This window comes from Nesoenas mayeri, assembly GCF_963082525.1.
Source record: "Nesoenas mayeri genome assembly, chromosome: 28".
NCBI lineage: Eukaryota > Metazoa > Chordata > Aves > Columbiformes > Columbidae > Nesoenas > Nesoenas mayeri.
This window is the reverse complement of record NC_137558.1, coordinates 333,349-361,261: the sequence shown is the minus strand read 5'-3', so window position 1 is coordinate 361,261 and position 27,913 is coordinate 333,349. Positions and strand designations below refer to the sequence as shown.

The following is a 27,913-nucleotide window of genomic DNA, read 5'->3' as shown; positions in this document are numbered from 1 at the left end:
AGCTTCCTCCTCCTTTACAAGTGGACCCGCCACTGCCAGAGCTGGATCCCCCGCCTCCAGAGCTTCCTCCACCTCCAGAGATGGAGCCTTTATTGCCTGAGCTGCCTCCTGAGATGGACCCACCACTGCCAGAGCTGGATCCTCCATGTCCTGAGCTTCCTCCTCCTTTACAAGTGGACCCGCCACTGCCAGAGCTGGATCCCCCGCCTCCAGAGCTTCCTCCACCTCCAGAGATGGAGCCTTTATTGCCTGAGCTGCCTCCTGAGATGGACCCACCACTGCCAGAGCTGGATCCTCCATGTCCTGAGCTTCCTCCTCCCTTACAAGTGGACCCGCCACTGCCAGAGCTGGATCCCCATCCTCCAGAGCTTCCTCCACCTCCAGAGATGGAGCCTTTACTGCCTGAGCTGCCTCCTGAGATGGACCCACCACTGCCAGAGCTGGATCCCCACCCTCCAGAGCTTCCTCCACCTCCGGAGGTGGAGCCTTTACTGCCTGAGCTGCCTCCGGAGATGGACCCACCACTGCCACAGCTGGATCCCCACCCTCCAGAGCTTCCTCCACCTCCGGAGGTGGAGCCTTTACTGCCGGAGATGGATCCCCCTTTTCCAGAGCTTCCTCCAGCTCCAGAGATGGAACCTTTACCACTTGAGCTTCCTCCAGAGGTGGAACCGCCACTGCCAGAGCTGCATCCCCAGCCTCCAGAGCTGTGGCCACCTCCAGAGCTGGAGCCTTTGCTTCCTGAGCTTCCTCCTCCTCCATGACTTGAGCTTCCTTTTCCTCCCTTACAAGTGGAGCCGCCGCTGGAGCCCCATCCTCCAGAGCTTCCTCCGGAGATCGACCCTTTCCTTCCGTCCTGGCTGGCACCACCAGAGCTCGACCCGCCCTTCCCGCTCTTCACCCCTCCAGGTCCTGCTCCATAGACTCCGGTAGCGCTCACGCTGTGCTCAATGACACCTGCAAGAAGTGGAAATTACGGTCACTTTACTCTTTACAGACCTAAGAACTGTAAGACCCGCTGCTCAAAGTACTTATGCATGGCCATCGTAGCAGCTCTGGTGGCCCTTCCGTTAGGAGAGCCCAGAGTGCGGGTTCCTTTCTCCTTCAGCTGGCCTATCCCCACAGCTTTTAGGACGGGATTTATTGGTCTTTTCCGTTGAGTTCTGACATGCAGCCCCTAGGTCTGCAGAATAAGTCAGGTCCTGCTCACTTCCTGCAGGTTTGGTTGGAATAGCCCAAAAATGTCCTAAGTCAGTAGCTCAACGTTGACATGTTAATGTCACATACATGTTAATGCATGTACACGTGTGCTCACACACAGTCACGTGAGACTATGATTTGCTTCATTTCCTTGGGATCTAAGGCAGGAGCTAAGGTAGGTTTTTCTGGCGGTAGGTGTTGAGCACCACAGACAACAAAACGGTATCGGTGCCCTTAAAAAGCAAAGCAAAGCGTGGGGATACTTACAGACTGTGGCTGGTGAGCCCTCCTGGATCCTGCGGAGGAAAAGGGAAGGTGAGACAACGCCGCCAAGAAAGGTGAAGGTCAGGCAGGGGATGAAGAGCGGGACGCGCTGCCTCTTGCGGGTCCTCCTCCCAGGATGGGCAGGTTGCACCTACCTGGCCTCCTCCTCGTCGAGGAGTGAGCGGTACATGGCGATCTCAATATCCAGGGCCAGCTTCGCATTGAGCAGCTCCTGGTAGTCGCGGAGCAGCGATGCCAGCTCGTCCCGGGCCCGCTGCAGCGCGGTCTCCAGCTCCTGCAGCTGCTGCCGCCCGTCGCCGAGCGCCGCGCTCCCGCGCTGCTCCGCGTCCTGCACGCCGTCCCGGAGGCTGCGGTTCTGCGGGCACAGAGCGCTCGTGTCCGCGGCCCCAAATGGGAACTGGGACTCCCAAACCCCTCTGGCATGTCTTGGAAACCAGGAGACCCCCTCAATGGCTGAGCCCAGCTGTGCTAATGAACCCCAATTAAATCCCAGTGTCGACAGCCAAAATCTAAACCTGCTTCATTTTGAAGAGCAAACAGCATCTCTAGGTTTGTCTCCAGAGGACAAGTCACCTCGTACTGCACTGAGTCCCCATCTCAAAGTGACCCAAATGATTTTTATGTTGGAAAGCACCAGCTTTACCCGTTTTCTCGCAGTTTCGATCTCTTGTTGCAGCCGCTCGATCTGCCGCGCCAGCTCCTGGATTTCCTGGTAGCTGTTCCTCACGCGCTCTCGCTGGTCGACCCACAGCTCCTGGAGGTCCCGGTACTGGCATGTGGGGGAGAAAACAGATGTTCCGGTTCTGTTTCCGCTAGGCAGGCGGGTTTTTCTCACCATCTCACTGGTGTCTGCTCACCCTGCCCTGGTACATGGCGTCCACTTCAGCCTTGCTCCTCTGCGCAATGGCCTCGTACTCCTGCCTGACCTCTTCGATGATGCCGTCCATGTTCACGTCTCTGTCGTCCACCAACAGAACGACGTCGGTGTTGCCGACTACAGTTCGCAGCTGGGAGAGCTCCTGCAAGGAAACCAGATCTTGGATTTGTGGCGTTTTCAAGAGTCTCTTCCAGCCTCCGTGACACACCAGACTCCCATTGTGCTCGCAAATCAAAAAGGACCTTATCGTATCAGGTGCCGGGGTGATCCACTCATCACCCTACAGAGCCCCGTTCGCGTGAAATTTCTGGGAACCTTCAACAGATTCTGGTCCTTCAGGCCCTGGGGTGGCTCAGATTAACTGAGGACATACTCACAGCCTCGTGTAAGCACCTCAGGAACTCGAGCTGCTGCTTCAGGATTTCCACCCGCACATCAAACTCCATTTTCCCCATGTAGGCGTCGTCCAGCTCCTGTGAAACAAACAGGTGTATTTGTATTTATTTGAGGGCAAACTGCCCACCGAACGCAATTCTAGCAAGACGTGGTGTGATTCCTTAAAACCTTCATTTCTGGAGCCAAATAATGGCCCACGAATCTCAGTTTTCATTTGAAAAGCCATTTCTCTCCTGTCTTGCAGTAAAAAGCTCCAGTTTTCAGTGACTCAAGTTAGTTAAGCAAAGACCCCACATTTGAAAACCTCTGTTATTCCTTTATTTCTGAGGCTTCGATTCAGCTCAGTGTCTGGGGTTACTGCACCTTTTTAAGCTCCACGAACTCCTCTTCTTTGGACGCGTGCTTGTTGATCTCGTCCTCGAATCTGTCACGGCAGAGAAGACACAGGGAGCTCATTGCCCGTGTTGCTTGTTTTGTTCAAAGGGAATCATTTGCAAAGGGAACGTGTCACGTTTTCGTTTAACCGCAACCTCTGGCAGCCTCTGCAGCACCACGCGCCGCGCTGGCCAGCGTGCGCCCCGCCGCGCCTTCCCGGAGCGAGAGCACTCACCTCTGCTTGTAGCCCTGGACCAGCTGGAGCAGGCCCTGGGCCTCGGGGTCCAGCTGCTCGCGCTGCTCGCGCAGCGTCTCCAGCTGCCGCCGCAGGTTGCTGACGTGCGCCTGGAAGAAGGAGGCGACGCTCCGGGCGTCCTCTGGCCGCGCGCTCCGCCGCTGCAGCAGCTCCCACTTGGCCACCAGCGCCTGGTTCTGCCGCTCCAGACACTGGACCTGGGGGGCGAGCGGGAGAGCATCGTGGGCCCCACGGAGCTTTGGGCAGCGCCAGCGCAGTCCCAATGGGTGTTTCCAGCACGGGAACACCCGGGGGTTCATCTCCCGCTGCGGCGCGGGAGGCGTCTCAGGCTAAGGAGGGGACGGCTCCTTTTCCCCGTCTCTTGCATAAGAAGGGTGTGATTTTACCGCTGCTTCTCAAAGCTGAGACTCAAATCTCTGCTGGCTTTTCATCTCTTAAATGCACGATATTTAGGGGGATGACTGAGGGGGAGGGAGACTTCAGCTGTTTCTGAAGCACTTTAGACACTCAAATACATGAGAAGAGCTAAACTCCTCTCAGGAGACCACACAAGCCCAGTCTCTTCATAGACAGACCTTGCTTTAAAGAGGCTTAGAAAGCCCTAGAACACGGTATTTTGGGAAAACCAGAGGGACGGCGTCTCCGCAGCCGGGACACTGAACCTGGCGGCTGACACCCAGAAGGTTTAAAGAACACCAGCTTCTGGGTGTAACCAACACCTTTTGCGTAGGGTAATACAGGGAGCCCTCAAGTCTTCACGCGTAACCAGCGGTGGAGCAGACACGCCACCTCCAGCGGAGGCTCGTGTCGGGGCTGCGGGGCGAGAGCGTCCCTGGGGCTCTTTTGTTCCCATGTCTGTGAGCAGAAAGGAGCGAGAAGGTGGAACTGCGGTGGTTAACGTGTCGTGGTGAAACCAAGGGAAGAGGTGAAGAAGAAACGTGCGGGGTCCACTGGCCACCCGGGACCTCCAAGCAGAGAAGTCACGAGTTGCTTTGTGGCGCGGATTTTGCTTTGCAGGAACACATCAAGGATACCCGAATGCATCCCCCGTTTTTCATGCTCGCATCAACCACCCCCAGGCCTGGAACGTTACGAGACAAGCAGAAACCCTTTCCCTCAAAAGACAAGTGAGTTAATGTGCCAGTGACATCCCAGCAGCTCGTTATGGTCCTGCCACAGACAACGACTCCAGAGATACTTATCCCAGGGCTAAAGGTGATTCATGCAGCGGCTTTTATGGCAAACTGTTAAGAACTTCTCACCAGCCCCAGGGAATCCAGCCAGTGCTGCGGGTTTTGGGGAGGAAGACGCAACGTGAAGGTGTCCCCGTGGCTCACGCAGGCAGAGCAGCCCCCGTGTTCCCCAGGACAACAAGAGAAAAGAGAACAGGGACTCACCTTGTCGATGAACGACGCGAATTTGTCATTGAGAGCCTTGATCTGCTCCTTCTCGTCTGACCGCGCTCGCTGGAACTCGGGGTCGACTTCGACGTGCATTGGCCGCAGCAGGTTGGTGTTGACACGGACCCCCTCGATGCGGACGCCGGCCTGGCCCAGACCCCGCCCGGCGCCGCGGTCACCGGAGCAGCTCCTGCCCGCGGCTCCTCCGCACGCGCTGCCGAGCCCCGATTCGGCACCGAGAGCAGCGCCCACAGAATACCCCCTTCCTCCAAAGCCCGTGTCAACGTATCTCCTCCCACCAAACCCCAGGCACCTTCCATATCCTACTTCTCCATAGCCTCCACCAGTGGGAACACTCCTGAACCCACCGAGGTTGTGGAGACTCCTGCTGCCATAACCATACCCATAACCACCGTATCTATCTCCTCTATTGTCTTCGTAGTAGCTTACAGGGAATGAACTTCTCCAGCCGCCCCATGGGCCACAGTGAGCAGAAGAAGAGCTGAAGTTTCCACTCCCAAATCTGAAAAAGTGTTGGCTCATAGCGGCGCTTGCGGAGCGTCGAGACGAGGGAGCAGGTGGAGGAGGTGGTGAAACGGAGGAGAAATGAGAGCGAAGGATCCTCAGCTCCTCTGGTGGTGCTGATGGAAGTTCTCCTTTATATGGTCTGGAGGAGTTAGTCCCCATTCCATGGTAATTAGCAGGTCTGTTAATGTTGTTATTGGGTTTGGTTCATCAGGCAGCAATTAATGGCTGCCCGCGGAGAGGTCGAAGTAAACACGGCACCGGTGGCACCGTTGTGAAATCCCCCGGATCCTGCCTGACTCACGCGCTTTGCTCAGGTGGGAGCGCGCCTCGTTAGCCTGCCCTCCATCACCAACCACAGCTCGCACAGTTATCCGTGCGCGTTGCTGCCGTTCGCTCGCTCTCCGCCTTCCCCACCGCTTTGCTCTTCCACTTCACAAGGGACAAGACCGCAGTGTTGTCCCGGCATGGACTCGGCGGCACCGGCTGCAGCTCCCGCGGCTTCCCCCTTGGCTTTTGTCTCCTTCCCCATATACCCCACCAGGGAGGTGTCGGGATCTGCTCTTCTTAATCATGGCATTAAAATTACAATTGAAATCTACCTTTGGCTAATATGGCCGAAGCAGCATCCGGACAACAGAAATAACGGAACCTCTCTGTGTCAATTCAGGCTTTAAATAAATGGATGTGAGTTTCCAGTGGGAAAGAGAAAGCTCTGAGGTAGACTTTAATCAAGGAAACCAAACTTGTGATGATGAGTGGTGGTGAGGAGGGACCTTATGGAGCAGCTGACCCCGCAGCCCCGCATGCCGGGCTCCCGGCCCTGGCGCCGTGTGGCTCCGGCTTCCCGCGTGACGCCGTGAGCGAAACGCGCCTCGGAACCCCCATGGAGCGCGAGCAGGGACAGTTCGTTACACCAGCTCCGCTAGAGCAGCCGATGTGTCGGGAATGGACCAGGGCTTGGGTGCTCAGCCTTTCCCAGAGCGACACGGCGCCTTCCAGGCAGCTGGATGAGAAATTCCCTCCTCCCATACCCAGACTGGTCTCTCACAGCCCTACACCGGGAACGGCAACTGGGGGCCCAGACCTTCCACTTGTGCTGCTTGTCTGCAGTTAAACTCCACTAGTTACCTACATGTACTGAGAATTTCAACCAAGTTTCCCAGCGAATTTCCCTTTTTTAAGATACCTAAATAAACTATGTACCTATAAAAAATCTGTCCAGTTTGGCTCAGTGTTTCCTGCACGCTGGTATCTCAAGAGAAACCCACACAAATTCCCCTCCTTCGCTGCCGTATTTCAGCCACGCTGACGGTGCTTTCAGAGCTGTATCCGCCCCCTGCAAAACTGTGTGGGATCAGCTATAAAAAAATGCTGAGACTGCAAATCCTGTGTGCCCTTGAGCTTTATTGGGGTCAGGTGAGGATTAAGAGGAGAGTGTGTGACATCCTGTCAGGAGGAGATGAGGCTCCGTGGGCATCACCCATGATTTCCTTGTGACGTCTTAGCCAAAACGGCCCTTTTGCCCGGCTTAGATAACGATTCCTCAGCAACACGTACAAGACTTTCTAAAAGCTTGCTGGTTTTCCTCTATATGTTGAGGTTTTGGGTGGTTGCTCTGGGTGCAATGAACCTCCATGCTCTTCCTCCTCTCAGAGCGGCTCCCTCTGATGCGATGGTTCAGATCGTCCATGTTGATCTCGTTACCACCCGGGAAAGGAAACACCCACGGACCGAACGAGCCAGCTTCGCATGGAGCAATGGTTCGGTAGATGTCTATCCAAAAATCACTGCCCTAAATACATACATCAGCTCGCTGCGTGAAGCAAACTGGTTGGCAGTTCGTGCAGAACCACGGTGTTGATCTCCCAGGCTGCTGTGTCTTGCTTGGGAAGCTGTCCCCCTTGAGCAGGTGTCCTCCTGGAGCAGGTGTCCTGCTTGGGAAGGTGTCCTTGACCAAGTGTCCTCCTGGAGCAGGTGTCCTCCTTGGGAGGGCCCCTGCAAGCCCTGCAGCCATCCAACCCCCCCCGTGCCACATAATCCAGAGCACGGGACGTGGGCTGCTGTTGTGATTGATGTCTCTGGCACCAGCTCAGCCTTGGCACCGCAGTCCAAGCCGCGCCTGGACCTGTCGAGCTGGCTCCAGAAGCAGAGATGCAGCCAAAGAGATGTTCCTGCATCCCGCAGAGGACTGGGGAGCGGCCACGGTGCCCTCGTCCTCCCCACCGTGAGTCGGCACCGCCGGTGGACGCGCCCGGGGAGATGCCGCTCTGGTCCTTGACAGGGAACAGCCAAACAGCTACAACGCACACGGACTGAAGGACCCTGGTCCAACAGGCGTCCTTCCCGTGCAGGTGGTTGTCGCAGGGACTGCCGAGGACGAGCATTTCGGACCATAAAGACAATTCGCAAACAGACCCAAGCTCTAGTTCTTCGGGCACAACCGGTGCAGGAACCTGCACAGCCCATGCCTGCGAAATATGTTGTACTAATAAATTACAGAGACAGTCTGAGGTGGGAGCACAAGGCTGAGCCCACCCTGTGGTCGGAACGTGGAGCTCAGACCCGGGTCCGGGTGGGACTGGAGCTGCTGCTGGACCATTCCAGGCCTGTCCTAGGGCTTGGGTTTGGGCTTGGGTTTAGAATCAGGTCTAGGCTCGGGTCATTGAGGCTCGGGTCTAGGCTCGAGTCTAGGCTCGGTTCTAGATTTGGTTCTAGACTTGGTTCTAGATTTGGTTCTAGACTTGGTTCCCGGCTCGGGTCTAGATTCGGTTCTAGGCTTTGTTCCAGGCTCTGGTCTAGATTTGAGTCTAGGCTCGGGTTTAGACTCTGGTTTAGGCTCGGGCCTGGCCTGCCACCAGCACCATCTGCCTGATGAGCCGAGCTCTTACACGGGCTCCGGCACCTCATTGTGGGTGCCGGGGAGGCCCCGGGACGCTACATGGGCAGAAATTACTCATCAAGAAAAAGCAGCGTGAAAGTATGAGACACAGCCTCGAACCTGCTATTACCGCTCCAGATCGCCCGGCCGGGTTTGTCATTAGCTGTCTCCAAATAACATCCCATTCCAGCCCAATTAATTTGATTAACGCTGGGCCGGATTCTTCTCCGGCGCTGGGAGGAGCGAGAGCCGATCCGGGGTGAATCGGCCCCGGCGGCGCCACCGCGTGCGTTGGCGCTGCAGCCGCGGTGTCTGCCGCATCACGTAGACACGAGAAGGCCTGTGAAGGTCTGTACCGCAGGGTCCTGTCACCGGACGAACAAAACGAATGAGGAAGAAGCCACAGTTCTTACTGGAACTGGCATCACTTTCGTGTTGCTTTTGCTATTTTCCCCCAAATATTTCTCTCAGCTGACACACCCGACGTTTACACCAGGCTACAATATGTTTATTGGCTTGTTTGAATGGACGTTGCTGATTCTGACATTTATAGGTTGGGGTGGGAGAGATCGAGAAGTCGCCTCCTACGTCCACGACACGTCCGGCCTGAGGCGGTGCGAACGCCGCGGGATCCTGGGGACAACGCGGGACGGCGGGGCAGGGGTGGCGGTCCCGGCATGGTGAACCCGGGTGGACGCCGGAGCCGCGGGCTCCGTCCCGCAGGAAACCACGGGCGTGGGTTCCCGGGAGCTTGTCCATGGAGCGCTGCTCTAGGCTCTAGGTTTGGGTCTAGGCTCGGTTCTAGGTTTGGTTCTAGGTCTGGTTCTAGGCTTGGTTCTAGACTCGGTTCTAGGCTTGGTTCTAGATCTGGTTCTAGACTTGGTTCTAGACTCGGGTCTAGGTTTGGGTCTAGGCTCGGGTTTAGACTCTGGTTTAGGCTCGGGCCTGGACCAGCGAGTGTTCTTCCACTACAAAACAAAGTCCTGCTTCGCCTTGCAGTCCGTTAACAGATGACTAATGGCTGTTTTAATAAATGGCTAATTATTCTGGGTTAACAGGAAGGTAAACAACTCAATAACTTACTCGTTACCAGCTATAATATTAAATCATCTATTCAGAAAATACTAATTATAATTATGATATGTTAATCTCTTATTTCCCCCACGAGAATGCAAAAGTATCAATTGAATATGATGCTTCTGTTGCAGTTGCTATAGCAGCTGCGGTGAGTGAAGGAAGCAGGAGCTCCTTACTTATTTTTATTATTATAATCATTTTATTGGCGAGGCCGAGCTGCTCCCGGTGCCGCCGGCGCTGCAGCCAGTGCTCTTGAGCCGGGGCAGGCAGAGGTGAAACCTCCAAAGGGCTTCAAGAGGAGAGATAAGGCTGAAAATATATAGATATACATTATTTCTCTAAACAAGAGGATGAAGAGGAAATCGGGTTGAACTCGGGGCTAAATGCACCAGGTGTCATGAGAAAATGTGATTTTTGCTGTTTGTGACCGAGAGTGTGTCAATAACATCCTGAAACAGCTGGAAATCGCTCCGGCAGATGTTCGGAGTCCGGTAAACAAGGCGATTACCCGTGGGGGCCGCTGCCCCGGCTGCGCAGTCACCACACCCAGCCACTCACAGCACTGGGCTGGCCTGCTAATTGGGTTAATTAATCCGCTCAAGGTCAGACTTGGTGATCAATTGAGCAAATGGCACTTTTGCAGCTGCCGGAGCCGTGGTCGCTGCCTTGCGAGCAGCCGCGTGGGATGACGAACGGGGGAAGGGAAAACAACCCAAAAAGCACCAGAACATGGGTTGTTTTGGGGCCGGACCATTCCCAAATTGTCACCGAAACTCTTTGGAGCCACGATTCTGCGGGCTCTGCACCCCAGGGAGAAGCTGCTGAGCATCTGCAGCAAAGAGCCATGTAGATCTGTATTTTATGCATTTCACATCTTTTCTGGGCCCTCTGGTGGCGCCTGGCACAGTCTGTTCTAAAGAAAATAAAATAAAATAAAATAAAAATAATAATAATAATAATGAGCACCATGGCCGGGGGAAGCCCAGAGCCTGAGTTTGCACACGTAAATCACGTTTCCTGCCCGCGCCGCGCTCCGTCGCGTCCACCACGAGCGCGGGGGCGTCTGCGCCGGATCTGCACGGTGACCGAGCCAAGGGAGCGATCTGGGCAGCCCTCCCATCATAAACATGATTAGTGCCAATTAAAAACTCATTACAGCTGTAATTACAGCCACTATAAGGGCCACCTGGATTCACTCCCCAATAAGCTCGTAAAGTATCACACCTGTTATATATCTTTCCATGTCTTAATGCAGAGAATATTGCAGCATTCACGCCCTCTAGACGGGCACGGACCCGCTGTCGGCTCCTCTCGGCACAGACAGCGCTCGTCCTTCTCTGCAGGAAACCACAACTTACAAACCAACAAACAATGTACTTAACCTGTATTTTTATTGAGTTATATAGAAAACCAGAACTTAAAAACCAACAAAACCCACATTTCTTTTGTATTTTCTCTCCTACGTGTCCAAAATGACAATGGCTCTACCAAAAAGTATTGGAGACTTGTCCTTGCTCGATCACACCGGGGCTGCTTCACAAGTAAATTTGCTCATTTTAAGCAAAACAGGCCCCATTGCTGCAAACACGGTTTATTTTCATGCTGGAGTGGCCGCGAGGCGGTGCCCAGCGCGATGCCCAGCGCGGTGCCCGGCTGCTCGATCCCCCACCCGAGCGCCACGTCCCGAGCAATTAGCGCTTTCATGAGCGCAGCAGATGGGAAGATAAACCTGGCAGTGCTCCATGGACAAGCTCCCGGGAACCCACGCCCGTGGTTTCCTGCGGGACGGAGCCCACGACTCCAGCGTCCACCCAGGTTCACCGCGCCGGGACCGCCATCCCTGCCCCGCTGTCCCGCGTTGTCCCCAGGAACCCGCAGCGTTCGCACCGCCTCAGGCCGGACGTGTCGTGGACGTAGGAGGCGACTTCTCGGTCTCTCCCACCCCAACCTATAAATGTCAGGATCAGCAACGTCCATTCAAACAAGCCAATAAACATATTGTAGCCTGGTGTAAACGTCGGGTGTGTCAGCTGAGAGAAATATTTGGGGGAAAATAGCAAAAGCAACACGAAAGTGATGCCAGTTCCAGTAAGAACTGTGGCTTCTTCCTCATTCGTTTTGTTCGTCCGGTGACAGGACCCTGCGGTACAGACCTTCACAGGCCTTCTCGTGTCTACGTGATGCGGCAGACACCGCGGCTGCAGCGCCAACGCACGCGGTGGCGCCGCCGGGGCCGATTCACCCCGGATCGGCTCTCGCTCCTCCCAGCGCCGGAGAAGAATCCGGCCCAGCGTTAATCAAATTAATTGGGCTGGAATGGGATGTTATTTGGAGACAGCTAATGACAAACCCGGCCGGGCGATCTGGAGCGGTAATAGCAGGTTCGAGGCTGTGTCTCATACTTTCACGCTGCTTTTTCTTGATGAGTAATTTCTGCCCATGTAGCGTCCTGGGGCCTCCTCGGCACCCACGATGAGGTGCCGGAGCCCGTGTAAGAGCTCGGCTCATCAGGCAGATGGTGCTGGTGGCCCTTGTGCCAGCCAAGGGTGGAGGACAACCCCTGACCATGGGTGCACCAACCCCTGTCCACGGCTCCACCAACCCCTGTCCACAGCTGCATCAACCCCTGGCCCCGGGTGCACCAACCCCTGGCCCCGTCTGCACCGATGCCCCCGTCCCTGTTCTCCTCCCCCACCGAGGTCTCCAAGGCACCTTCGGAGCTGCAGCGTGGAGTGAGGCACCAGCTGCGTGGCCTCCTGAGGTGGCACCGGCACCACGTCCCCATGGCCGCGGTGGAGCCGCCACAGCCCGGCGGCTCTGGTGACACCACCCAGCCCAACTACAGGCACCGCCGGCCCTTGTAGTGAAGGACGAGGCGTGTTCTCCCGCCCTTGAGCGATGAGACGGCACACAGACCTCTTTTCATCTCTCTGCACTTTATTGGTAACGAAGGAAGTGGCGGGAAAGGGGCGCGGTGGAAAGCAGCCGTGCGGCAGGGTCACGCAGCAGAGCGCTGGCAATAAGGCTGAACATGCGTCAGGTGTGAAGGAGGAGAGGGAAAGGAATCTATAAAATATCGAAGCTGCCAAACGACTCCACCGAAGGAAGGTGGACATCTGCAGAAACCTGTCTCTCCCTCCCAAATCTGACCATGAGACATTATCACGTTGCTTCTGCGTGCGCAAACCCCTCATGTAGCTGAAACAAGCATGTGGGCAACGTGCAGGACGCGCGGAGGTGCGAGGGAAACGCGGCTGTTGAAAAACAGACCCTAAGGGGTGAAGAGAAAGAGCGGTTCGATCCACCCCTCCCCGGGCAGCAGGAGGGGTCCCCGTACCCATGGGGGGAAGATCTTGCACCCCGGAGGCCGGCGGGGCTCGGCGAGGAGCTTTGCCGAAGGACGGTGGTTACCCACAAACCCCCCCGGGCAGGAGGGTTTAGGGAGGGTGGGAGCTATGGGGGACACAGTTTGTTTCTCCGCTGGGCTCGGGACGGACGGGGCTGTGCTGCTGGCTGCAGGAGACGCTGCTTTCCTCGGAGGGACCGCGGTCAGCGCTCAGTACTTCACCCCCGACGACTTGACCGTGGTGGTTGTGACGCATCTGCGCACCGAGGAGCCGCCCGCGGACACGAAGTTTCCTCCTCCGGAGCTGCAGATCCTTCCACTCCCAGAGGAGAAGCCGCCGCTGAGGATTCCGGCTCCCACGCCGCAGCTGCCCCCGATGACGCTTCCTCCCCCCACGGCGCACACGCCTCCTCCCGCGGCACTGCCGGCTCCGAAGCCACCGGCTCTGCTGCTGGCGACGGTGGTTCTGCCAACCACAGCTGCAAGAGAAGGGCAGAGTCACCAGACAGCGAGGGACAGCCTGGAACCCTCACCAGCCCCCGTGGAACAGTGTGCGGAGAGCAGGGTGTGCAGGTACTCACAGACATTGACGTTGGACGGGTTGTCTCCACAGAGCCTGTGTGGGAAAGGGACACAAGCTGTAAATCTGGTACAATAGATTTCATAGATAACATTAAGCTCAGTGCAATCTCCCAAGTGCTCCTTTCATTTCCTGATCCACATGGTATCAATCAAAACCACCAAGAAATATTCCCTGTGGGGACCAGGTTTCTAGTCGGGGTTTAAAAACTTGGGGGGAAAATGGAAGCAGATCAGATTCCAAACAAAATGGGTTGTGAGAGGTGGTCAGACCTCGGTCTGTCCCAGGGGGAGATGGCGCCGTGGCCAGACCACGCTGATGGGAGCTCCCACCTGTTCTCCTCTCCCTCCAGCAGCTTCCTGTACATGGCGATCTCCACGTCCAGCGCGATCTTGATGTTCAGCAGCTCCTGGTACTCCTTCAGCAGGCGAGCCAGCTCCTCCTTGTCTTTGCTCAGGGCACACTCCAGCTCCTCCAGCTTCCTCCTGGCATCCTTCAGGGCTATTTCTCCCCGCTCCTCGGCCTCGGCAATCGCCGACTGCAGATGCTGGTTCTGAGCAAGGAAAAAGCAAATAAAGTCTCAGTTCTCATCTGCAAAGGCTCCACTGGATCCGTCCTCAAGGCACAAACGGGGTGGACAATAGGCAGGAATCATCAGTCCTCTCCAAAATCTCCTTCACACTGTCCTTATATCACCACCGAGCTCAGCTGCGAGCCAGCCCGGTGCCGTCACCCCACGAATGCTGAGGAGCCCCTACCTGCTTCTTCACGTTCTCGATCTCCGCCCGCAGCCTCTGGACATTCCTGGTCAGCTCTTGGATCTCGATCTTGGTGTTGCGGAGGTTGTCCCCGTGCCTCCCAGCGGTGTTCTGCAGCTCTTCATACTGAGGTGTGGAGACAAAGCCACCATCAGTGACACGACCCACCCAGATCTCAAGTGGCAACCAACACCACCCAGGGTTCCTTGGCCGCCTCCCCGCTCACCCGGCTCTGGTACCACGCCTCGGCCTCGGCCCGGCTGTTCTGCGCGATCTGCTCGTACTGCCGCCTCACGTCCTCGATGATGCTGTCCAGGTCCAGGTGGCGGTTGTTGTCCATGGACACCACCACCGACAGGTCCCGGCTGATCGTCTGCATCTGAGCCAGCTCCTGCAGCCAAGGCAGGAGTTAACCCGACCGTCCAAGGTGGGGAAACGAGCAGCAGCTCCAGCAGCCTCTCCAGACCAACTCCACGGGCGCCCAGCCCAACCCCAGCGCACTCCATCGAGCTCTTACCTCCTCGTAGATGCACCTCAGGAAGCTGATTTCATCCGTCAGAGCTCCCACCCTGGCTTCCAACTCTACTTTAGTCATGTAGGCACAGTCCACATCCTAAAGGAAAGATCATATAGATAAACAGCTTCACCCCATCCCAGAAGAGCAGCCAGTTGGCTGTTGGCAGCCAGTTCTTCCTGCTGGAAGGTGTCCATCTTGATGTTGCCTCCTTCCAATGTATTTCCAGCCTGTACCCGCAAATTCCCTCTGCTGGGTCTCTGTGACTCACCTTCTTGAGCACCACGAACTCATTCTCAGCAGCTGTGCGCCTGTTGATCTCTTCTTCATACCTGTTGAAGCGGACAAGACAAGGTGAGTCTCTTGTACTGTCAACCATTGGGACCCCGTTCCCTCCACGGCACCCTCAGACTCGTTTCTAGAGGGAAGACATTGTGGGGATCTCGAAGCCACCTTAGCTCTCTCGCCTTGGTTCTCCTTTCCTCCTCGGCCCGTGCCCGCACTCACTTGGTTTTGTACTCCTCCACGTACTGCCGCATGTTCTGCAGCTCCGACTCCAGCTGGCCCCTCTGGCCCAGCAGGGTCTCCAGCCTCCGCCGCAGGTTCTGGATGTAGTTCTCGAAGATGGTGTCCAGGTTCTTCCTGGGCCCCGCGGGCCCTTGCTGCTGCAGCAGCTCCCACTTGGTGGCCAGGACCTTGTTCTGCTGCTCCAGGAACCGGACCTGAACGCGCACAGCGGGTGTGAGGGATATTCCCCCAGGACACATCACACCACTCAAACCTCCCTCACGTTCGAGAGGCCAAGGAATCCGTCCCTAATCCCCACAAGACCACGGCCCCTTGAAAGCCAGTTTTCCAAAGCAAATTTTCTTCCCTTATTTCTCCTTTTATTTTTTTGATTATCCTTGAATTTCTCCTCTTTTTTCTCCCTACATTTCTGCTCTTTTTTTTAATAATCTACTGGAATGATTAAGTTCCAGATTTACAGCTTATTGTCATTTCCAATTGCAAATTTTTCCATGCATTAACTTGCGAAAGCATGAGATGAGTTTTTTACCTTCCCGTGAAGTAAATCCCACCTGTCTCAATTTACGAGAACGTTCCTCCTTCCAGGTACAAAACATGTTCAACACATATGTCGTGTATTAGAAAAGCCTCGGAGCCCCCATCCCACAGCAAATGCCGTCCAGCCTCTCACCTTGTCAATGAAGGAGGCGAACTGGTTGTTGAGGGTCTTGATCTGCTCCTTCTCCTGGCACTTCACTTGCTGGATCTGGGGGTCGATGTCGACACGGACCGGCCGCAGGAGGGTCTGGTCCACCTGCACGGGCTGGATCCCTCCCGGGAATCCGGGGCCACCTCTCACGGGGCCACCGAAGCTGCCTATTCCTGCACCAATGACACCTCCACCAACGCTGCCAAATCCTCCTCCGTAACCTCCACCGAAGCCACCGATCCTACATCCATATCCACCGCCGTAAGAGCCACCCATGGAAATCCTTGCGCCGCCACCCAAGTTGTGGAGGCTCCTGCTGCTGAAAGCTCCGCAGTGCCCGCTGCCCCCCGTCCCCCGGGACGTGGAGAAGGAGCTGTAGCTGATCCTGGTTCTGCCGCCGCTTCCTCCGAAGCCGCCGCCAATGGCCGAGCAAGAGCTGTATCCCCTCCTGCTGCCGCCTCCGAAGCTCCTGCAGATGGACTGCCGAGACATGGCTGTCGCTCCCGAGTGAGGCAAAGCCGAGACGAGCAAAGGACCAACGGAGCGGTGCTGCGGAGGGATGGGTGCCGAGAGAAGTGTGCACGGTCTTCTCTGGCTCCACGGCTCCAGGCATTCCCTTTTATCTGTTTCTGGAGGTGGGCTGGGTCTGCATGGGCGTGAAGAGGAAACAAATTTACTGTCTTCATCAGCTTGGTGCGGTTAACAGATTTTTGCCAAATTGTTCACTCCACCCAGAAATACGCTTTGCAACGCAGAAGAGAATAAAAGAGCAAGAGCACTGAAACAGGTCTCAATGAGTAAGTGGACTCTCATATCTTTATGGCATCTGTAAAAATATGTTTTACATGGATGTAGTCATGTTCTTGCCTCCTCCCACCTTTCTATCTGTTCTTAACGACTTTGCAGTTTGTTGGATGACACTCAGTGTCAAGCAAGCATTTTGGTGAAAACCACCTAGAATGAGACTTTCACAATTCCCCCGAGCACGCCTCAAATCTGCTTCTTAAGTGGAAAATTGCTGATGTCTTTCAAGAGGCAGTTTCCCATTATAGAGCAAAAATACCACACATTAGCATTCGACAACAGTCAGCGTTTCCTTTGTGCCCGGGAGGAGGTGCGTCGCTGCTCCGCAGAGCGCAGCGCTGGAGACGCGAGGCGCGAGAGCCGCTGCCAGGGCACGGTCCTGCCTCTGGGAGCCTGAGAGCGCCCGTACCGAGACGGAGCACCCGGGCGGGATGAGCAAGAGAACAAGGATGTGGAAGCTCCTTCCTGGTGCTTTCTGGATGGCCACAGGGATTGCCAAACCCGCGGAGGAACAAAAGGATGCTCCGGGCGCTAGAGATGGTGCCGATGGCTGAGGACAGACAGACGGCAGAGAAACGCGGGCAGGGATCACAACGACTTCTTAAAATAATCCCTATTTTTTTCACTGAAGTTGGTGGGCAAATGATCAGGCTGAGCTCGTCACGCTTAATTTTGAAAGAAGGGGCAACTAAAAGGTAGAAGCAGCTCTGACGCTTTCTTAAGTGATAACAGTTAAGTATTGCTGTACATGGAGTGGGCTTCAAGAAGTGCGGCCTCCTTGACCGCAGTAAATCGGGGTGGGGAGAGAAGGGGTGCTGACCATATTCACTTAGAAAGATGTATTTTTAAGACCCAAAACCAATGTCTCTTTTCTTGCACAAGCTATCTGGTGGGGATGTAGAGAGTTCACCTGAAAGACAACCTGCAACATCTTCTGGGTCTCATTAGTCAAATATTCATTTTACTTACAGGTATGAAATTTAAGAAGGAAAACACAGTATTTTCCTGGTTCTTAGTTCCTGAAAATCATCAATAAATGTGAAGGGAAATACATTTGAAAGCCTCTGGGGGTTCCAGCAGTCCAATATTAGACTATGTTTAAGTTTCTAAAGCAGAATGTACCTGTGTTTGAATTTTCACAATCACCAAGGAGACTTGTGCAAGACTCGATAATAGACTTCATCCACAGACACTTCAAACCCTCTGAACAAACCGCCCGGAGAATCCCTTCCAAAAGCCACCAGAGGAGTCAGAAATGCAAATGTCATCAGTGTTCAGAGGTGGAGGCGGCCGGACAACACGGGCTCCCCATAGAGTGGGGTGTAGGTGGAGAACGTTGCCCTTGAGGGATCAAATAACGGTTGGCCAAGGGTTCTCCTGCCCTTGAGGGACCCAAGTCATGGTTGGCCAAGGGTTCTCCAGACAAGGACAGCTGGAGAAGGGGCAGCAGGGAGGGGACGCCTTCCCTCGCAAAGTCAGTGCAAATGAAGAAGCTCTTGCTTCTTGGTCGCCACCCCAAGATGGAGAGTTCTGCGCTCCAGGTCACCGCCCGGCCCGGAGCGCCCGCTCGCCACGAGCAGTCCCGGGGGCCGAGGGCACCTGCGTTTGGTCACAGCAAACAGGTCGTCTCTCCCGCGGCCGCCTCCAGGTTGCCAGACACACCGGAGCTGCCTCCTCTGGCCGTGCCGGCCCGCGTGGCGGCTCCAGGACCAGGGGAAGATCTGTTAAGTCAGCCGAATGCCTGGATGCTGACCGCATTGGGCACATACAGATAAGACGCCCAGATTGAGTCACTCTGACGTCTTCAGACGAGATGTGCAGATTATGCCGAACCTGGAGTCACTTCAGCCTCCTCCAGGTAGAACTCGATAGGCAGCCTGGGCTCAGCCGTTCCTTCAGATCTCTTACGCAAGGAGCTGCGCGCAGCAAAATCACCAACACCGGCAAAATGTAAACTCTGCAGAAAAGGCAGATGAAAACCAAGCCCGGCTGCAGCTCCAGGTCTCACCAAACAAAGAGACTCTGGCAGTGCAGAGAATGTTGCAACGAGTGCTCACAACAACGCCTACTACATCATACTTGAGATGCTAAAGCCGAGAAGAAACAGCCTCTTAACATTAAGTACAAAAATAGGCGCCTCTTGCCCCGGGCCAAAGCCCAGAGAGCTGCCGACTGCACCCGGTTCTCAGGGGCATCGCCTTCCCACAGGCTCTGCTGGCCCAGCCCGGCCCGGCCCCAGCTCCAGCGCCCTCCCGCTGGGCTCCAAGGAACAGGCGTCCTGGGAAAGCCCCGGAGCCGCTGCCGCTGCCTTGCTGGGCCCTTCCCGAGGCTGCGGCTTCCTGACCTGCTGGGGGACACCGGCACCTCACAAACAGGTGTTGGGGGCCTCCTGAGCCACTACTGAAAGTGTTTTCTGCCCCTGCGACACCTTCTTGTGCTGGGAGAACCAAAGCACAGATCAAACACGCCGGCGTTCTGCTCCCGGTCCTGCTCCTGCGCCCCCTCCTCAGGCCACACCTGATCTCTGCCCCTCGCTCTCAGTGCAAAGAGACCCTGGGGGAATTAACGGGCTTTTCAGGGAGCTGGCGGGTCCCTGAGCCCACGGGTTCAGGTCAATCCCGCCCTCCAGCCCGTCGTGTTCCCTCTGCTGGTCAGTGGTGGGGCGGCTGAGCTGGTGGCTCTGGTGCCGGGCTCTGCGGCCGACATGGCCATGGCGGACCTGTACAGCAGGGGCGGCTGCTCGGCCAGCGCCCACGCCCGCCCTCCCCCAGCGCAGACCTGCCCTCCCGCCTCTGCCCGCGGGGCCGCTGCTCCTGCTCTGCCCGCGCACGGCAGCGCTGCTCAGGGCAGACGACGGCGGAGCGGCCATGGCGGGCGCCCGGCCGCGCTGGCTGGTGCAATGGCCGAGGAGCCAGGACCGGGACGGTGCTCCTGCCCCGGCCAAGTTGCTGCCCGTGGCGGGCGGGGGCATCCAGAACTCTCCGTTCTAGGTACGGCACCGTGTTTTCGGGCACCGCGGTGATGGGGACGAGGCAAGAGGCATCACCCGGGCTTGGACGCTTGCTCGGCTCCCTCCACACACCCGTTCGGTTCCCCAAACAGTCACAACACGTTCAACAGCGCAACCCACACCTTGCACCAAGTCGCTTCCCCGACACCTGAACCGCCTTGCCTAGAAGTGCTTTCCCACGCCACGACACCAAGACATGGAGAATGTTCTCTGCAATTTATTGAGAATGGCAACACGTAACAGAAGAGGGAGGGCGCTGGGGACACGAGGACAGAGGGGACACAGGCGCTTTATACACATTTGCCTTGGGCAGCCAGAAATGTACAACGCAGCGAGAAAGGCAGAGCGGTGCCCTCCTGCAAACCAGCTCCCGTGACGGGCGCCCACGAGGGACACTGCGCTTACTCAGGTGGGGATTTCGTCCCTGGGCCTGGGACTAACGAGCAGCTCGCCAGGGCTGCTGACGGGACGTGGCGTTGCCAGCAGACCCCCTGGTGGCACCGGGCCAGGCAGATGAGCCGGTGCGTGCTGGGCCATGGGGGACACAGTTCATTGCATTGCGGGACACCGGAGCTGGGTTTAAGGAGGCTGGGCTGCTGCCGGGAGGAGACGGGAGACGCTTCTTTCTTGTTTCCACCTGGGCTTGGGGCTCAGAATCTCACTCCCGAAGATTTGACAGAGGTGGTCGTGACACATCTCCGTACAGAGGACGATCCCCCCCCGGAGCTGAAGCCGCCTCCAGAGCCGCACATCCTCCCGCTTCCAGAAGAGAAGCCACCGCCGTACGATCCTCCTCCCATTCCACCGCTGCTGCCCATGCTTCCCACTCCAAAGCTTCCTCCTCCTCCGCACACTCCTCCTCCCATTCCTCCTCCCATGCCGCTGCCGCCTCCGAATCCTCCTCCCATGCCGCTGCCGCCTCCGAATCCTCCTCCCATGCCTCCTCTGCCTCCGGTGATGGTGGTCCTGCCTACCACGGCTGGGAGAGAAGCACAGGTTACGTACCCGCTGCCCACAGGCAGATCCGCCTCCAGACAGACGTGGTCTGCCCCGGCTTCGTGAGGAAAGCAACGCAGATACTTACAGACATTGACGTTGGACATGCCATCGTTGCACAGCCTGGGGGGGAAACATGACCAGTTAATCCTACAGGAAGTACATGTTTCTTCAGTTGACGATTTCCCTTTCTTTCATAGAATCACAGAACAGTTTGGGCTGAAGGACCTTCCCAGCTCCCCCAGGTCCCCCTGCCATGACAGGGACATCTTCACCAGCTCAGGGTGCTCAGAGCCCATCCAGCCTGGCCTGGGATGTCTCAGGGATGGCTCATCCACCACCTCTCTGGGCAACCTGGGCCGGGTCTTCAACAATTTCAGTGTAAAAACTTTGTTCCTGAATTTTCTTCCTTTTTTACAAGGCCTATATTCCCCACTCTTTACGAATTTCTCAATTATTCTTTAAAATAAATGAGCAATCTTGAACTTAACATTCTTAGAAGAAATACAAAACCCATTTCTATTTAATGCTAATCAATAGAGCATGAGTGATGCAAAATGTATCCTTAGAGCGCATGCAAAGATTCTACCCACCAATAGTACAGTTTGTCCAGGAAGCAGATAAAGACACAGAAAAGAAATGAGGCACCTGTTCTCCTCTCCCTCCAGCAGCTTCCTGTACATGGCGATCTCCACGTCCAGCGCGATCTTGATGTTCAGCAGCTCCTGGTACTCCTTCAGCAGGCGAGCCAGCTCCTCCTTGTCTTTGTTCAGAGCACACTCCAGCTCCTCCAGCTTTTTCCTGGCATCCTTGAGGGCCATCTCGCCCCGCTCCTCGGCCTCGGCAATCGCCGACTGCAGCTGCTGGTTCTGAGCAAGAAAGAGAAGGAAACAGTTCTCAGTTCTCGTCTGCAAAGGCTCCGCTGGATCCGTCCTCAAGGTACAAACGGGGCAGACAATAGGCAGGAATCATCAGTCTCCTTAGATCCCCACCGAGCTCAGCTGCGAGCCAGCCCGGTGCCGTCACCCCACGAATGCTGAGGAGCCCCTACCTGCTTCTTCACGTTCTCGATCTCCGCCCGCAGCCTCTGGACGTTCCTGGTCAGCTCTTGGATCTCAATCTTGGTGTTGCGGAGGCTGTCTCCATGTCTTCCAGCGGTGTTCTGCAGCTCTTCATACTGAGGTGTGGAGACAAAGCCACCATCAGTGACACGACCCACCCAGATCTCAGGAGGTTCCTCCCTCTGTGGCGAGGGAGGCAGCCAGCAGCTCCCGCTGTCCCCGCTCACCCGGCTCTGGTACCACGCCTCGGCCTCAGCCCGGCTGCTCTGCGCGATCTGCTCGTACTGCCGCCTGACCTCCTCGATGATGCTCTCCATGTCCAGGTGGCGGTTGTTGTCCATGGACACCACCACCGACAGGTCCCGGCTGATCGTCTGCATCTGAGCCAGCTCCTGCAGCCAAGACCGACGCCCAAGTTACTGTCAAGACTAAATCCACTTGGGCTCCCACTCCAACCCCAGTGTCTTTGGTCACCACGCGCCTCATCGCAACCCCAGTCAGCCCAGGGGAAGAGCTCTTACCTCCTCGTAGATGCACCTCAGGAAGTTGATTTCATCCGTCAGAGCTCCCACCTTGGCTTCCAACTCTACTTTAGTCATGTAGGCACAGTCCACATCCTAAAGGAAAGATCATATAGATAAACAGCTTCACCCCATCCCAGAATGGCTGTTGGCCGCCAGTTCCCGCGGGTGGAAGATGCCCATCTTGATGCTACCTCCTTCCAATGTATTTCCAGCCTGTCCTGTCCCTGCAAATTCCCTCTGCTGGGTCTCTGTGACTCACCTTCTTGAGCACCACGAACTCATTCTCAGCAGCTGTGCGCCTGTTGATCTCTTCTTCATACCTGTTGGAGTGGACAAGACAAGGTGAGTCTCCTGGATTCTTCATCAGTCAACCACTGGGACCCCCTTCCCTCCACGGCACCCTCAGACCCGTTTCTACAGAGGGAAGACATTGTGGGGATCTCCAAGCCGCCTTAGCTCTCTCGCCTTGGTTCTCCTTTCCTCCTCGGCCCGTGCCCGCACTCACTTGTTTTTGTAGTCCTCCACGTACTGCCGCATGTTCTGCAGCTCCGATTCCAGCTGCCCACGCTGTGACAGGATGCTGTCCAGCCTCCGCCGCAGGTTCTGGATGTAGTTCTCGAAGATGGTGTCCAGGTTCTTCCTGGGCCCCGCGGGCCCTTGCTGCTGCAGCAGCTCCCACTTGGTGGAGAGGACCTTGTTCTGCTGCTCCAGGAACCGGACCTGGAAGCGCACAGCGGGTGTGAGGGATATTCCCCCAGGACACATCACAGTGCTCTCTTTGGCATGAAAATAATCCGAGAGTGTGGAAAGTTATTTGTAGAGTCAGTTCCTTGAAGATAAAGTTTCATCAAAATAAAAGTACCTTAGCGAGGACTCTTGAAAACTTATTGTACAATGATGACTTTACCCTGAATCGCTAGAAATGAGGCTGGAGAGATGACTGGGCAATGGAATCTACAGGATGCCCTGCAGATCTTGTTAATCTCTCACTAGCACTAAAACCTTGTCTGCTATGCTACTTAATAAGACCTTAACAGCAACTTTCTGCTAAAGCATCAGTCGTGCAAACTTCAGCAAGTACTCGTTGTAAGAAAAAACGTTCCCTTTCCCCAGCGCAGGAAAGGCGCTCGAAACACCCGACTCCCAGCAAGCACTGAAGTCTCACCTTGTCGATGAAGGAGGCAAACTGGTTGTTGAGGGTCTTGATCTGCTCCTTCTCCTGGTTTTTGACTTGCTGGATCTGGGGGTCGATCTCGACGTGGACCGGCCGCAGGAGGCTCGGGTCAACCTGCACCGGCTGGATGCCCCCGGGGAAGCCGGGGCCGCCGAAGCCGCCCATTCCTCCACCGCCCATTCCACCGCCGCCCATTCCTCCACCAAAGCCGCCCATTCCGCCACCACCCATTCCTCCACCAAAGCCACCCATTCCTCCTCCATAGCCGCCCATTCCGCCTCCATAGCCACCCATTCCTCCTCCGTAGCCTCCACCAAAGCCACCCATTCTGCCTCCATATCCGCCGCCGTAACATCCACCCACGGCGATTCCTCTGCTGCCACCCATGTTATGGAGGCTCCTGCTTCCAAACCCCCCGCAGTGTCCACCTCCTCCACCTCCCCTGGACGAGGAGTATGAGCTGTAGCTGATCCTGCTCCGGCCGCCACCTCCTCCAAAGCCACCACCGATGGCCGAGCAAGAGCTGTAGCCCCTTCTGCTTCCACCCCCAAAGCTTCTGCAGGTCGACTGCCGAGACATGGCTGCTGCTTCCGAGCGAGTCAAGAACCGAGGAGACAGGAAAGGTCGAGGGTGCTGTGCTGCTGAAGGACAGGTGTGCAGAGAAGTGCCTGTGATCCTCTCTGGCTCCGCGGCTCCGGCGCTGCCTTTTATTCCTGCTGGCGGTGGGCTGGGGCGCCCGGGCGGGAAGGTGGAAACCGCTTCATTATTTTCATCAGCGCGGCATTGTTGACAGATTCCCCGTTTGGCTTTGCCATATTTGGGCCTGCCTAAAACACGCCCTGCAATACGGAGTGAATAAGAGAACAGTGAAACAGGTCTCGGTGACTAAGTGGACTCTTGCATCTTTATGACATTTTCAAAATCATCTTTTACGATGGTGCACTCTTCTGCAGCCCCTCGTGGGATTTCCAGCCTTCATTAATGGTTGCCAATAGCTCCAGATACAGATCTTTCCAATCAAAGCTCCATGAAAGGAGCAGTTTTGATGAAATCCCAGCTATAAAATAGCTTTCACAATTGCTTAAACACACCCTAAATCCCCTTTTTATATGTCAAAATTGCCTTTGGCATTCTAGAAGTTTCCCAATCTTGAGCGGGAACTCACGGCAGCGAAGTCGAGTCTCCTCAGACTCAGCACATTCTGCTGCTGGGAAGGAGCCGCTGCTCCCGGGGCTGCGCCGGAGCCGCTCGGCGTGGGAGCGTCTTCTGGAGACTCAACGCCCTCCAACGGGATCCCCCGAGTCTGTGACCACCGACCGGGGCCGCGGGTGGTGCTGGAGCAGGGGAGAGGAGACCGGAGCCCCCGCGCTGCTCCTCTGCGTGTGTCCGGTGGCGACGGGCAGTGCCGACCCGGGAACAGCCGAGGGACACGCTGGGCAGCTGCTTTGGTGACAGAGGCTGCGGACAGACGGACAAGCACTATGGAAGTGGAAGGACAGAGGGACAGCTCAAGGTGGTGAGGGGTTCCTGCTGCTCTGATGGGGGTTGCTGAGCTCCTGTCGACCTCGTTGTTTCCAAACATGGGACGGCTGAAGCAGAAGAAGTCTTTGAGGAACGGAGGTATTAATATTGCAGCCTCTAAGGCACGGTGTGTCCTCTGGATCCCAGGTGTTCTGCCGGGAAAGGAACATGTTTTAGAAATGTATCCTGTAGAAAGTCTCTGAAATAAAGGAGCTGGTTTCTGGGATAGTACGTAAGTGAAAATTTAAATGGTTACTCCTAAGGTTGCCCATCGCAACTGACAAACGCAACCACTGAGGTGCGGAGTTCTGAGCAAACTGCACTATAGGCGCTGGGTGAACGAGATTGAGGTCTGGAAATACCACTTACAAGGCATTGTGAAAATACTGCATGTCTGGATATAATCGACCAAACAGATATCTAACTTAAGGAATGAAACATACAATTTTTCACATTTTCACTAGATATTAACCAGCAGAAGTAAAAAGTGACAGAGAAGATACACATTACATCCACTCAAAATATGTAAAACAATAATGAATATTTATTTAAGGTCATCCAAAAGACCTACATGTGAATATATACATACATAAGGAATTTTCAGAATCCTCTGTAAGACTTGTGCAACTCGGTTGTTGTTTGAAAGTGTCGTTCCATGGCCCGCAGCCACGGATCCTTCAAACTCTTCAATAATCAGCCCGGAGAGTCATTGTAAAAGCCACCAGAGGAGTCAGAAATGCAAATGTCACTGGTGTTCAGAGGGGGAGGCGGCCGGACAACACGGGCTCTCCATAGAGTGGGGTGTAAGTGGAGAACGTTGCCCTTGAGGGATCAAATAACGTTGGCCAAGGGTTCTCCTGCCCTTGAGGGACCCAAGTCATGGTTGGCCAAGGGTTCTCCAGACAAGGACAGCTGGAGAAGGGGCAGCAGGGAGGGGACGCCTTCCCTCGCAAAGTCAGTGCAAATGAAGAAGCTCTTGCTTCTTGGTCGCCACCCCAAGATGGAGAGTTCTGCGCTCCAGGTCACCGCCCGGCCCGGAGCGCCCGCTCGCCACGAGCAGTCCCGGGGGCCGAGGGCACCTGCGTTTGGTCACAGCAAACAGGTCGTCTCTCCCGCGGCCGCCTCCAGGTTGCCAGACACACCGGAGCTGCCTCCTCTGGCCGTGCCGGCCCGCGTGGCGGCTCCAGGACCAGGGGAAGATCTGTTAAGTCAGCCGAATGCCTGGATGCTGACCGCATTGGGCACATACAGATAAGACGCCCAGATTGAGTCACTCTGACGTCTTCAGACGAGATGTGCAGATTATGCCGAACCTGGAGTCACTTCAGCCTCCTCCAGGTAGGATTCAGTACCAAACTGGGGCTCCAGCCGCTCCTTCAGATCTCTTACACAACTGTATTAAATAAAATCACCAACACCGGCAAAATGTAAACTCTGCAGAAAAGGCAGATGAAAACCAAGCCCGGCTGCAGCTCCAGGTCTCACCAAACAAAGAGACTCTGGCAGTGCAGAGAATGTTGCAACGAGTGCTCACAACAACGCCTACTACATCATACTTGAGATGCTAAAGCCGAGAAGAAACAGCCTCTTAACATTAAGTACAAAAATAGGCGCCTCTTGCCCCGGGCCAAAGACCAGAGAGCTGCCGACTGCACCCGGTTCTCAGGGGCATCGCCTTCCCACAGGCTCTGCTGGCCCAGCCCGGCCCGGCCCCAGCTCCAGCGCCCTCCCGCTGGGCTCCAAGGAACAGGCGTCCTGGGAAAGCCCCGGAGCCGCTGCCGCTGCCTTGCTGGGCCCTTCCCGAGGCTGCGGCTTCCTGACCTGCTGGGGGACACCGGCACCTCACAAACAGGTGTTGGGGGCCTCCTGAGCCACTACTGAAAGTGTTTTCTGCCCCTGCGACACCTTCTTGTGCTGGGGGAACCAAAGCACAGATCAAACACGCCGGCGTTCTGCTCCCGGTCCTGCTCCTGCGCCCCCTCCTCAGGCCACACCTGATCTCTGCCCCTCGCTCTCGGTGCAAAGAGACCCTGGGGGAATTAACGGGCTTTTCAGGGAGCTGGCGGGTCCCTGAGCCCACGGCTTCAGGTCAATCCCGCCCTCCAGCCCGTCGTGTTCCCTCTGCTGGTCAGTGGTGGGGCGGCTGAGCTGGTGGCTCTGGTGCCGGGCTCTGCGGCCGACATGGCCATGGCGGACCTGTACAGCAGGGGCGGCTGCTCGGCCAGCGCCCACGCCCGCCCTCCCCCAGCGCAGACCTGCCCTCCCGCCTCTGCCCGCGGGGCCGCTGCTCCTGCTCTGCCCGCGCACGGCAGCGCTGCTCAGGGCAGACGACGGCGGAGCGGCCATGGCGGGCGCCCGGCCGCGCTGGCTGGTGCAATGGCCGAGGAGCCAGGACCGGGACGGTGCTCCTGCCCCGGCCAAGTTGCTGCCCGTGGCGGGCGGGGGCATCCAGAACTCTCCGTTCTAGGTACGGCACCGTGTTTTCGGGCACCGCGGTGATGGGGACGAGGCAAGAGGCATCACCCGGGCTTGGACGCTTGCTCGGCTCCCTCCACACACCCGTTTGGTTCCCCAAACAGTCACAACACGTTCAACAGCGCAACCCACACCTTGCACCAAGTCGCTTCCCCAACACCTGAACCGCCTTGCCTAGAAGTGCTTTCCCACGCCACGACACCAAGACATGGAGAATGTTCTCTGCAATTTATTGAGAATGGCAACACGTAACAGAAGAGGGAGGGCGCTGGGGACACGAAGACAGAGGGGACACAGGCGCTTTATACACATTTGCCTTGGGCAGCCAGAAATGTACAACGCAGCGAGAAAGGCAGAGCGGTGCCCTCCTGCAAACCAGCTCCCGTGACGGGCGCCCACGAGGGACACTGCGCTTGCTCAGGTGGGGATTTCGTCCCTGGGCCTGGGACTAACGAGCAGCTCGCCAGGGCTGCTGACGGGACGTGGCGTTGCCAGCAGACCCCCTGGTGGCACCGGGCCAGGCAGATGAGCCGGTGCGTGCTGGGCCATGGGGGACACAGTTCATTGCATTGCGGGACACCGGAGCTGGGTTTAAGGAGGCTGGGCTGCTGCCGGGAGGAGACGGGAGACGCTTCTTTCTTGTTTCCACCTGGGCTTGGGGC

At 56.4% G+C, this 27,913-nt stretch overlaps 2 protein-coding genes across 2 annotated transcripts; both read right to left on the bottom strand.

Moving 5' to 3' along the window:
• Positions 1-947: 947 nt before the first annotated feature.
• LOC308050428 (keratin, type II cytoskeletal 75-like) lies at positions 948-7,701 on the bottom strand (the record flags this gene model as incomplete). The annotated part of the gene is made up of 9 exons (XM_080360543.1): positions 948-957; positions 1,620-1,840; positions 2,129-2,254; positions 2,343-2,504; positions 2,740-2,835; positions 3,122-3,182; positions 3,369-3,586; positions 4,787-5,003; positions 7,541-7,701. The coding sequence occupies 9 exons, from the start codon at positions 7,699-7,701 to the stop codon at positions 948-950; spliced, it is 1,272 nt and encodes a 423-aa protein (XP_080216669.1).
• Positions 7,702-12,828: 5,127 nt separating this feature from the next.
• On the bottom strand, positions 12,829-23,834 carry LOC308050427 (uncharacterized protein; the record flags this gene model as incomplete). The annotated part of the gene is made up of 19 exons (XM_080360542.1): positions 12,829-13,097; positions 13,152-13,234; positions 13,531-13,751; positions 13,957-14,082; positions 14,183-14,347; positions 14,474-14,569; positions 14,742-14,802; positions 14,978-15,192; positions 15,669-16,332; positions 19,094-19,209; positions 20,163-20,479; positions 20,585-20,619; positions 21,145-21,365; positions 21,548-21,673; positions 21,785-21,949; positions 22,079-22,174; positions 22,341-22,401; positions 22,587-22,801; positions 23,247-23,834. 19 exons carry the CDS (start codon positions 23,832-23,834, stop codon positions 12,829-12,831), a joined length of 3,840 nt encoding a protein of 1,279 aa, XP_080216668.1.
• Between the last annotated feature and the right edge of the window lie 4,079 nt (positions 23,835-27,913).